Raw genomic sequence first — 12733 nt, 5'->3', positions numbered from 1 at the left:
GCTTATGTAGACATATCTGTAAATATCTCCTTTCCAACACACAATTTTTAGTTAAAGCCAGCAGGTGCACCATTGTGGCTTCAATCACTGTCTGGAGACACTTGTGAGTATCACTGGGGGAAGTGTGATATTTAGCTGATGAATGCCATCCAGGAGTCTTAAAGTCTTGATTAAGACAATTAATCAAATAATCTAGGTGAATTATTATTTTTATTTAAAAATAGTTCAATTAGTAGTAGAGGATTTAAGTCATGGGTTAAGCTGGAATCAGAAACTCAGACTTGAGAGGAAAATCAATACAACTGAAAATTAGGAAGAGACAAGGTCCCTGTGCTATATAAGTTTTTGAATTTTCTAAAAAATAGCCTCAACTCTCAAAACCTTGGCAAAATGCTAATTTGATAAAAGAATTATAAGCCTGATCAAGGAATGCTTTAAATGAATAATTTTAATCCCTTTTTATATACATTTTTCAACATTTCAAAATGAAGTCAATTTAAACTGAAAAATGAAAATTCACATTTAGAAATTTTGAAACAGGATATTTCAATAAGTTAAAACCTTTTTTCCACAATATACTTTTAATGGGAATTATTAAGACCATCCATTTTTACAAACAGTGCTGCTCTTGCTGAGTAATACTTCAAGTAATACATTTCATTGAAAAACTCTCAGGTCAAATGGCAATATACACTATCTTCATGATAGAAAACTATATAAAAAATAAACACTGTTTGCTTAAACACTCATCAGAATTGCCTTGCTTGCTATTGTTCTTTGGCTTTTATAGGCATTATTGCTCCTCTTATTTATCACTAATAGTATTGGAAAGAAATGTACTTCACCTAGTTAATGGAAGACAGGAAACTTAAATCTTTGGAATTTTCTTTTTCTCTGCAATGGGACTAGTCAAAATAAAAATCAGATTATTTTTGCTAGCATATTGTTGACTGCTTTCATAAGAATTATGCTTACACATCTTGAGTATATCTGTAGCAGGTATAAACTCCCAAACATATAAGGGACTCTTGAGTCCTTTGTTTTTATTTATGCAGGAATAAGAGAGATACTAATTTAAGAAATCTGTACTGAAATCCTAAGTTAATTTATGAACCTGTCTCCAAAACTGCTATTTCCTTAATATAAATGTACAGAGCTAGGGGCGACTTTGCCTAGGTTTCATCTCAGTCTCTCTATGGAATTTGCTGTATGATAACTGATGTCTGTGTCATGTAAATTCTTTCCAGTTTCAAAGCAAAGCACTAATGCTTTTCCCCTACTAGCTTTTTGCACCTCTTTGCTTCACCCAATTTCTCTTTCTAACCAACTTCATACCCCATTATCATAAACTCATTTTGTCTCTTGTGGACAGCAAGCAGAATCACTTTTCTCTTTTACCTTAAATTAACTTCTGCTTCCATATTTATCCTCCTAAGAAAGAATCCAAATCCTTAACATGTAGTCAAAATCTTCAAGTAATGATGGATATTCAATAGGGTTATTTTTAGGCTCTGCCACTTTATGGCAATGGTTATAATGTTACAGGAGGACAGAAAGACCCTGTTAATTCTTCCTGAAGTGTTACTTATTATATTATGCGTGTGTATATATATATATATATATATATATATATATATATATATATATATACATACACATATAAAAACCATACATATATATAAATATATAGGTATGCTTGACACATTCTTCATACAAATATAGGGGGACAAGAGCAGGCTGCATAATATATTTTAGAGTGAGATAATTACTGTTAAAAAGAAAGATTTCAATGGAATTAAAAGTCAAATATTTAATGGCAAATGTGTAACTTCATGGAGAGATATTATTGTATCTTAATGAATAATGACCTATAAACTCATCATATTATGGAATTGGTATTTTCAATATATACTGAAATAAAAATATACATTTTATCATTTTTTCTGTTGAAGCTCAAAATTTAGGAAATGTTAGATTAAAACCATAAAAATAATAAATCTGTTATGCCATCAATCATAAAACTAAAGAATTTGAATATTCCTTTTTATGTGCAAAATATTACTCCCATTTCAATGCATGGCATAAGCTAAAGCTTCTATAAAAATATTTATAGTAAAATACAGTATGAATCTATCATTACCTTTAATTAGTTTTAGAAAGATGCATTGAATAGTTAGACACTGTAAAATTATTTAGAATCAGTCAATCTTACCTCAGTTACTGCTGAAGTAACAAAAAGTATGCTATAATAGACCTTTGTGAACTGAATGGCATATTTGCTCTCATCTACATAAAGCCCTGTAAATAACTTACAGGTTGTTAGTCATTACATAACTCAGAATCCAAAATGCTCATTTTAGCTCTTCCATATTAATACATTATACACAGAATATTTTAATAAACCATTGACAACGAGATGCATTTCAAGCAATGTAAGGAACTGTTACAGAAAAATATTTTGACTTCCCACGTGAAAACCTTCTTAGAATTCCCTCCACTGAACATACAAACCCCTCTGAAGGAACTCAAAAGTCTTTAATGGATTGTCTTGGGACAGATCAGCAAAGCAGAATTCAGTATCTAACATAAGGTGCTTCCTGGGCCATTGGTGTAGTAAAGCATCAGGCAATGTATGAAATCACTGCACTGTTTTCATTAATCTTCCTTCAGTTGGCAGTCACACTGGCTTCCTTCTGACGTAGTCTTTCTTTCTGTTAAAGAAAAAAAAAGAGTTTTATTATAATTCTTGTCTATATTTTTCCATCTCTCAAGTTCCCATGAGCATTTGGTCTAGAAGATGGAGAAGTAAGTCACAGTTTCAGTTTTCTTTAATTAAAAATGGTTGGAGCACTCAAAGAAGGTTTAAAACATCGAAACACATTACTTACTGAGTTTGCTTTCGCTACATACTTGTCAAATACTGTGTACCTTTAAAAATACACATCTGTGATGACCACTGCAGCTAGAGAAAACCAGATACATTTCAAATTCATGTGACTCTAATACCTTCTCATGTCTGGAATGGCTTCTGCTGACATAAAGGCTCTAATTTAGCATTAGCTAGATGATCTTTCTTAATGACCTCTTCCCAGGCAAGTGTAGTCATTCATATCTCTGCTGCCTGATCTGCAACTGATATGCTCTGCTGGGAATGGAAATAATACCCTGATTCCTTCATGTACATTTCCTTCCCTCGGTCTCTTGCCTTCTAGAGTTTGAGAAATGCTTGTCTAACTTATGTGCCTTGCACACAGACAAAAGAAGGATACAATGCAAATTATTAGATCTCTTACTGTTTTGTACAGAAAACACTGGTGTACAACAAGGAATAAAATGGGGATTTAATTCCTTCTACCACTATTCCACAGAGAAAACAAGATTTTTAAGGTTTTGAAAAAAACAGACACTCCAGCCATTGGACAAATATATGCAGTGAGCTTCTGCACTTTGAAGCATGGAAGAAAATACAAGCGACTACAGTGGAAGGGAAGAAGAAACCACAAAAGCAGCTCTTTTTGTTATCTAAAATAGCAGAGCCATGCTTAGGCACAATTGAACTAAATGTTAAACATGACTATTGACTACCAAAGGGCATAAGCTGTAACATTTCTCCTTGGGAAGAAAATCACTCTGCTGCATTCAAACTAAAAATACTACACTCTCCAACAACAGTAGAAACCAGCCATCATTTTGAATGACAAGAACGGTGTCACAAAACCCCTTTGGAATGTCATACTGAAAACCAGATCATACCAGGCTAGCTGTAGGATTGATTTTCTTCGTTTCAATTTTCTTCTCTGCAGTTAACTTGCTCACTGATTGCTGAGCCACTTTAATTCTGAAACAAAGAAAAGCAGTCATTAGATTTGATGAAATGAAAGGTATTCTGGCTCCGCTTGGTATATACTTTGTAAGAAGCCTCACCAGGAACTTGTTTTTAGGCACATGAACCCAACAAACTGCTAGTTCTATTTAAAGGACCTTAATAAACTACCAAAAGTAGATCAAAGTACATTTTCAAATGGAGAAAATCAAAAGCAAAAGGACAGCCTGTCTGTATTGCTCCTTGAAAATGTCATCAGAAAAATGATTTCTCTGTTCTTGCAGGATCTGGATTTTATGGAGTATCTTTCCCTCCAAAAAAGCTGTGCTATCAAGGCAAAAAGATCCTCCTCTGAAAAAAAGAGCTAGCTGACTTAATCTGTCATGCACACAGAATATGCTATTTTAGCAGGCATTTTCCCGGCTATTCATTACATTTCCTCTGAAAACCTTGAAATGAAAGCATCTGCCAGTTTTTTGTTAATGTTTTCTGTGTTGCTTTAGATGGAATTGACTGACCAGCCTCATTGATGTGGCAATAGGAGGTACAAGAGGTTCTCGTCTCAGGGTAGTTAAAGCTGTCTTGTGCACAGCTACAGACTAGTCTGCCAAAAGTACTGTAGAGATAAGGGGAAAGAAGAACACATCTGATTCCTCTGCTTCTTGCCTTTTGCTCTCAGGGTCTTGCATACAGAACCCTTCTTTCTGTGGGGATTTAACAAGAAGAACCCAATGAGGAGTTTAATCAGGAGAAGAGGAGAAACAGAGAATTAAAGAAAAAGGGACTTGATTCTCCTTGTATGGACTGGAAAGTGCATAGGAAATTATGTGCTAAACAGTGATAAAAAGGAAAGAAAATTCTTGGCACTCCTAAATAGAGGATCTGCCCAGTGCTAAGTGCCTCTATAACACTGATGGTACATTCAGCTCCTTTAAATTCTACATGCAAAATGCAGGAGGTCGGGAGTGAATTTTTACAAGCAAGGAGAACTCAGCAAATCAATTTTCAGTAATGTACACCCAGTCAGTCTTTTACTAGAAGCAACAAATTTCTTGGCACTCTCAAACTGAAAAATTCTACTTTCTTCTCCTATTTAATTTTTTCCACTGGCAGAAATAATTGCTATGGCCAGTCAGAAAGTATTTAAAATACCATGTCCTGTTCAATCCACTTTCGACACACTCAATTTTTGAGGAATTTTGGAAGAAAAGCAAAAAGAAAAGTGGATTATAGCTGCAATTACTGATGTGTACTTCCTTGTTGTAACACTAGCAGCAAGCTGGATTCTTTTTAAAACACAGAACACATTCACAAGTCCATTACTGTCTTTATCAATGTTGGAAATGTTATCAGTGTTGGAAACCAAAAATTTCTTCTCTATATATTTTAGAAGCATGTATGGGACAGTTCCTCATGTTGTCTCACTTTCAAGTGCTTAAGAAGAGGAGAAAACAGTTACACTACTTTCAACTAAACTTACGATTTATTATATTATTATAAATTATTATTCTGTAGATTTTTTAAATACAGCTGGTGTATTTTTAGAACTTAAGTAGTGTTCCCTGTTTCTACATGTAAACAACTACCTGACAACACACCATTCCATTCCTTTATTTTTGTTAATCTGCACAGTTTACTTCTTTATGCAGGATGACTGCACCCACTGGACAGCATGCTATTCCTCATGGCTACAACGTTTATGCAAAGATGATGATGGATTTCAAGATGGTTTTCTTCTCAGCAGAATCACACCAAGAGATCAGCTTCTCAACTCTTCCTTATTTTGAGCACATTTTCTATCTGATCACATTCTCCTTGGTCCTAGATGTGTTTTCAAATGTCTTGAGTCCACACTTTGATCCAAAGGTAGAATTACAGAGATTACAAACTTTTAGACTTAAAAAAAAAAAATTATGCCTGCCACTGATATAGGCCTAGCTCAGTGTATTTTATGGCATATTTTCACTATTTCTAGGAAACCTGGATGTTTAAAAATGGAATGAAAGATGGGACAAACTTTAGGCAGGGCCTATTGCAAAAGGAAAAGGGGTAATAGTTTTAAATTAAAAAGCCAATTTAGATTAGGTATAAGGAAGAAGGTTTTTACAATGAGGGTGCTGAAACAGAATCAAGCCTTGAGATGGAGGACCACAATCTACAGCTCACAGTGACAAGGACAGTTTTGGACAGAGAGCACTGGAGAGGACAAAGAGATCAGAAGGGATGATAGAGTAGCTGAACCACAACACAGGACAAAGGTGACTGAGCACTGGAACAGGTTGCCCAGAGAGGCTGTGGAGTCTCCCTCACTGGAGATATTCAAGAACTGTCTGGACACAATGCTGTGTCATGTGCTCCAGGATGGCCCTGCTTGAGCAGGGAGGCTGGACCAGGTGAGCCACTGTGGTCCCTTCCAACCTGACCAATGGGCTAACAGAGCAAGCAGTCATGAGGCCAAAACATTATGGAATGCAGGTCACTTAAGCCTTCAAATCTGATGAGCTGCAACATGGATGCGTTCAAAAGAAAAGTTATTCTCCTTCAACTGTGACTGAAAGAAGTCAATACACCTTAATTAATAAAGAAGATGTGGCGTCAAACTGAGCAGCACTGCACATTACCACAATGGAAAAATATTGAATTAAACAATTAACAAAACAATGTATTTTTAAATATGAGAATTTTTAAATATGAGAACCACGACTCCAATATTGCATATGTTTCCTTACTATAATCTACGGGAATCTAATCGGCTTTTTCCTAACTCTATGTGGCAGGTGGTGTATTCCCCTGTAAACTGGATAAAAGCCTAGCCTCAAATTAGAAGTTATTAGTGAAAAATAAAGACATTATTTTTATTCAAAATTGTTTTCATTCTGTACCTAGGGATGCAGAAATCTAATCTAAACATAAGCCTGTGTTTATTATAAAGAAGTTTCCTTTGTAAGCTCAGGAAAATACGATTTTTCTTTACAGGAAAAGATAATACCAAGCCAAGGACTAAGTAGATAAACTGATTATAATTTTTACCTCTGCTTTCCACTCAAGTCAGACAGAAGGCAGCGTGAACCCTCTGAAGACAGAAGGCACACTCCACCCTCTGAAGTTCCCCAGTTAGGAAAACCAGAATCCCTTGTAAACGAACTGATTGCTATTCACATACTCATGTTCTGGCTCTGTTATTGTGCAACAACAGAGACCAAATTATCTGGTTCTCTCTCAGCTTCTCAACAATCTGGAAAATCCATTCTTTTCGCTTCTACAGCTCCTTTCATGCAGCTGGTAGGTTATATGGATAGCTGTGGGTTAGGAAATAACTTGGAATGACAGTTCTGTGTCACCTGAACTTCCCATGACTAGAAATTTAAACTTCTCCCATAAAACTGTTTTGGCATAAGGAAATGTTGTGCAAACAAAATTTCAGATATGGGTGGAAATGAATAAGCGGAGGTAGCTACAGTCAACATCAACTGTTCAATCTAGAGCCAAGCTGCATACCCAGTCCAGACCCTTAACACAGCTGAACAGTGACTTCCCTTAGGACAGTGAGAAATCCCCAGAGCTCAAATTCCTTTCATGTGTTAAATGCCTTTCTACTCTCAGTCCTATTTCTGTATGCAGCTCATAAACTAAACCTCAAGTCACAGCTCCATTTCCTGAAAACTGTTAGCCCTCGAAATAAAACAGGTTAGATTTCAGTGTCAAAATTTCAGAAGACAGATGTTTGTGTATTACCTGGCCTGGCAGATGATTTTACAGAGTACTTGACTAGCTTTAAAATTAGAAGCCTTATACCAGATTATTAAATTTGAACATTATCACTTCTATTACTGTGTTGTACAATACAACTGCCTATCAAGCCTTCAGGTTTAAATCTTCTGGAAAGAACTTGGTCATTACTGATCAAATCTTTAGATTGCATTTAAAATAAATGTTCACTAACTAAATTAGTAAAATACAGTAAAAATGTATGTTGTCAGTGGATTTTGTTATCAAACCTCAAATTGCCAATATGTTCGATATGTTTCTTTGTTTTCTTGATGTACTGACAGTGGTTTATCTTCAAAGTTATCTACAAAGTAAGGAAAAAATTTCATCTCTGTAGTCACAAGGAGTAAGGTTTTTTAAAAAAATTATTATTTTAGGAAAGTTGATGCATAAGAAAAACCAATAGGAAGACAAGGGCTAAAGGACAAAAATATACTTCAGTCAATCTGAGATGGCCACTGGCAGATATTTAGGAGTATATAAAGACAGCCAAAGCCCAGTGATAATCACCAGAATGCTTTTGCAGCTGGAAACTCTCTTAATGTGTAAGTTCTTCGTAGATTTTGCTAATATAATTTTGTGTTGTCACCATTTAGAAGCAATGCAAGCTTTTACCATCTGTGACATCTTGTGACAAAGTGTTTCTGTTTTCAAGATGAAATATATAATTCTGTTCATTAAATAATGATCATGTCTTCTCCAGCTATTGAAACACATTTTGGTTCTGGTTTTGATTTCTGAATTCTGGCCTATTTGTATTCATATTCAATCTGAAAGAGATTACTTCATCCAGTACAGTAACTATTGTAGCAATCTTATCCTTGCAAGAGTCAGCAGTGAGTAAGAGCAACAATTATTTCCTATTTAAATTATTTCATATTTGAAGGGTAACAGGCATAAAAACATTATTATAATCTTTGTCAAATTTCTTTTGCAAAACATAATCACAGTTTGTGATGAAACTCACTGCAAATTACTAGTATTTCTTCTGTATTTATACTTTTTCCTTATTTCAGACTTGTCTTGGACATACTCTTAAAATATAATTTAATGCACCTTAAATGCTTTGATTGATTTATGAATGGGCATTCATATATGTATGTATAATGGATTTAAGTTGCTATAAATACGTATTTGTTTTGGTTCTGAATTCATAGACACACCCACTGCAAATAAAATTAGTACTTTAAGAAAAAGAAGTGACAGTTGAAATATCTGCAATCCACCTTGCTCAAAGTGCTTTTTTGTGAAAAACTCCAACTTTTTAGTCTTCAATTCAGTTATCGTCTCAAAATTTTATACATTGAAAAAAGCATAAAAGCAGTTGATGTACCTGAATGCATACACATTGTAAATTATAAAATTGTCAACAACAAAACTGGATTTTAATTCAAAACAGCACCAAAAAAACTGTTTCCAACATTCGGTGCACTTACTTTAAGCTGTTTGTCACAGATGCTGTGATTGTCAAAGCATATTTTATTTCATTGTATTTAAATTCTGTTATTGAAGGGAAAGTAAACTGTCATTCTATTCCTATCAGACATATGTTTTGGAAAATAGTTTTCATTTTATCCCTATAGTCATTTATATATCATATCATATCATATCATATCATATCATATCATATCATATCATATCATATCATATATCATATCATATCATATCATATCATAGTTTCTTATTTATCTGTAACTCCGTCTTGCATTCCTAAATTATGTGTAAATTTTGTCAGGAAAGAGACAATTATTCAATTATATTTTGCAGGCAGCTAATGTATTTTCATGGTGAGGTTAAATGCAGGGCAGCTCAGTTGAAGTGTTTCCTTTACTTTAAGAAAAAGTCTCATTGAAAGCTCATTAGATTCCTACAGTTGTGTTACATTTGGGAGCCAAGCAGCTTTAGACAAAACAGGCTCTTTGCAGCTGAGACTGTCATTTATTTAAAGACAGCATTCTTTTTTTCCTGAAACTCAAGAGATTTTAAAGATGTCTGTTATACAATGCAATGTAGTTAGTTTGGGATATAAAATTTTAATTTTGCAATCGTAGATCTTCTAACCTATTTTTACTAGTATGAGGTTTAACCTAATAGTTTTTAAATTATTCCTTTTATTAATGATAATTCTGTATATTATAATTAAATTTTTATGTGTCATATTTATTGAGAGACAAATTGAAATCCACTATTAATGTTCCTATGTAAATGTAAATAATTAGCTAATTCCTACACATTTTACATTGGGTTTCTTCAGCTCCGGAAATCTGAAGGGCAATCCAACTGGAAATATGTTCACATAATGATATCAATGCCTCAGTTTCAGAACCTACATTTTCATTTACTGACTTACATTGATGTTTCTTCATCTTTAAAACTTTCTTCAAAACAAAATAAAGGTTCGTGATAAAAATGTTCGCTTTCCTTTTTTTTTAATTAAATTGCAATCTTTAAAAATGCACAACAAATAGTGCATCCAATTAATTAGCCAGTTAAGGAAGACAGCTGTCCATTCCTGTCATTCTAAGGTTTTTAGTTACCAGTGTGTACAATGACTCTTCCCTTGCTTTCAAACTTTTTTGGACAGCAGTTCATCAATTGTTAGTGTCATACTTTGTTAAACAGGACCCTTAAATGATCAAGACTTTACAACACATTTTCAGGTGATGAAAAAAGCTTTTCCATCATTCTAATCTATTGATTTCACTATGCCCTTCTTTTCAGTAGCACACAACAGAACAATTTAGAATGATGAAAATTGCTCTTTTGTCATTCTAATTGACTATTTACACAAGGCTCCTCATTTTAACAGCTCATCATCCTGATGAATCACCCAAATTTGAATGTAAAGGACAATGAATTTTCCCTTTGGAAATTAATGAAACTTTGTAAAAATAATTTGAAATGAGCTTTGAAGAACAGTCTATATGACCCAGAAAGTGTCAGCACCTAGAAATATTACAGCAACTGCTGCTCTGCATGCTACTGGTATTGCTTTACCTGGAACAGGAATAAAGGCATCTGTCAGAGGAACTGATATATTTGTTCTGAGTTTTTATTTGTAGATTTGATTGATACAACTATTAAACCACAAGAAATTCTTACCTCACCTAAGTATGAAAGCACACAATATAGCAGTCTACTTACAAAGATTTCTTGATTATTTTATTAAGATAGTTAAGAAGCTATGTACTGTTAAAACATAAGGGACTTCAAATCGATTTACGTGAAAGAATCATTGTGTACCATTAGCAAGGTGCTAATTACATAAAAAAGAAAGGATATGTGGTCTGTATTTTTTTTTCTTGGGCAGTTAACTTCTATTCCTCCTAACTGCTTATGGAATAAACATAACTCATGATTCAGCAGAAAATATATCCCTGAGATGATCTCTATCATGACTATAGCAACATGCTTGGGACTTTTAATTTTATACAGTTTTTAACATGTAAACCAAATTTGCATATTGATTTAGATACAAGGAATAAAATATTCTTTGTTTGCATTTGTAGGCTTCCAAAATCAATCAATAAATGATACAAAAAGCTACAACTTTCATGTATTTTAAAACTGTAAGATCTATAAAACAATGCTGATAAGGTTGATAATTGAGAATTCATAACTTCTACATCTAGTCCTTCAAAAATCTACTTTATAGGAACCTGAAAGCTCCACTGTTTGAAGCAAAATGGAAAATATAAATGTAAATGTGTCTTCTACTTTTGGTTGTTCTTTTAAAGACATTTTAATCTACCTCTTTGTCAATTTGGAAAAAGCACCTGGATTTAAATTTCATGCTGAAAGTAATTGCTCCATTCTTTTCCAAAGAATGACTACATTACCACTCTAGGTCTTTTCAAACGAACTGTAACAGGCTGAGCGTGATGAGCTTGTAACAGAATTGCTTTCTTTGTGTAAAAGACTTTAAGTTTCTTTAAGAAAACCAAGAAAATAATTGAAGGTTTTAGGTTTTTGGGTTCTTTTTCTTAACTAATAAAATCAGGAGACTGTTGTGAGATCTAGCGGCAAGTAGTTTGATGTCCTCAGCAGGACACCAAAACTCAGAAGTAGTGCTGTAAATTCAGTGTGGGGCTTCGACACTATGCTAAGTGTGGCCTGAATCTCTGGGGCTTCTCTTTGATGCAAGTGCAGTATATTAACTGGAAAAGCATTCACTTTTATTTGTCTGTACTGTCTGCGACAGCAATATCGCCTCATTTAGGCTAGTTCAACATGAAAATGCACAGAGAAGCAATCTGTTATAAATTAGCACAGCTCTCCTTTCATTTTACTAGCTAGTAATTGGAAGGGGTTACAAAAGTGTAATTTATCAGATTATATGTGTTTATCTTTTTGTGGGGACAGCATGCCTTTGGTGAATTTTCCTACGCACCCTGAGGGAATAATCTTTCCTTGATGTCCATTAGATCTGAAAGAAAACAATGACGCCTGTGAAATATAGGAGCATAATTTGTTGGGTTTGAGAAGCAGCAGTTTCCCAGACATCTAAAATGGTATTAATGACTTTATTAGAACCTTACCGTTCCTTGGAAATGCTTTTGCTCTCTCGTTTCCAAATGGTCTTGAAGTCACTGCAGAATTCGTACCACACCGTGAAAACGTAGTTTGGTGTGATCTCCTTCTCGCCAGGCTTTGGCTTTATCCCAAAGTATCCCACTGTTTCTTCAAAGCTGCAAGGGAGGGGGAAAAAAAAGAAACCAGTCAACACATAAGCCCACTGGGGAAACAGTTTCTCTGATTCAGTAGTCAAGGCTGGCAATTACCATAACTTCTCCTTAGCCTTGGAAATCACAGCAGCAATTCACACTAAGCATAACTAACCTTCCAACACTCACATCTTTTCCAGGAGGCTAACTTACAGACACACCAGCCACCACAGAGATCTGTCACACTGGCAAATCATGGGTGTTCAATTATAATGAGAAAAGCTTAACTTCTTACCTTACAGGAAATGCTGTAATGTATTTATTTATTTATTTTATTCTGCTGCACTCCCTAAAGATCCTATTCTCCCATTTATCTTTACTGAAGGACTCTGGAAGAGTCACACACCAAGTCAGGAAAAAATCTCAAGGTTTGATTGAAAATAGTCTTCTAGTATTTAGGGAGAATTGGGAGTAGCAA

At 34.4% G+C, this 12733-nt stretch overlaps 1 protein-coding gene across 8 annotated transcripts in view; it reads right to left on the bottom strand.

Annotated features, from left to right (window-relative positions):
- Positions 1-781: 781 nt before the first annotated feature.
- The window catches only part of FMN1 (formin 1), a 168820-nt gene continuing 156868 nt past the window's right edge, over positions 782-12733 (bottom strand). For all 8 annotated transcript variants that reach the window (XM_038139829.1, XM_038139831.1, XM_038139833.1 and 5 more), the window contains 3 exons: positions 12130-12279; positions 3754-3838; positions 782-2711 (listed from right to left, as the gene is read on the bottom strand). In XM_038139829.1, coding sequence (XP_037995757.1) covers positions 2667-2711; positions 3754-3838; positions 12130-12279 — 280 coding nt within the window. In that variant the 3' untranslated portion in view covers positions 782-2666. The remainder of the gene's footprint in view (positions 2712-3753; positions 3839-12129; positions 12280-12733) is intronic.

Source organism: Motacilla alba, chromosome 5 (genome assembly GCF_015832195.1).
Source record: "Motacilla alba alba isolate MOTALB_02 chromosome 5, Motacilla_alba_V1.0_pri, whole genome shotgun sequence".
In the NCBI taxonomy this organism is placed as follows: domain Eukaryota; kingdom Metazoa; phylum Chordata; class Aves; order Passeriformes; family Motacillidae; genus Motacilla; species Motacilla alba.
The sequence above is the reverse complement of the archived record's forward strand: the minus strand, read 5'-3'. Positions and strand labels throughout refer to the sequence as shown.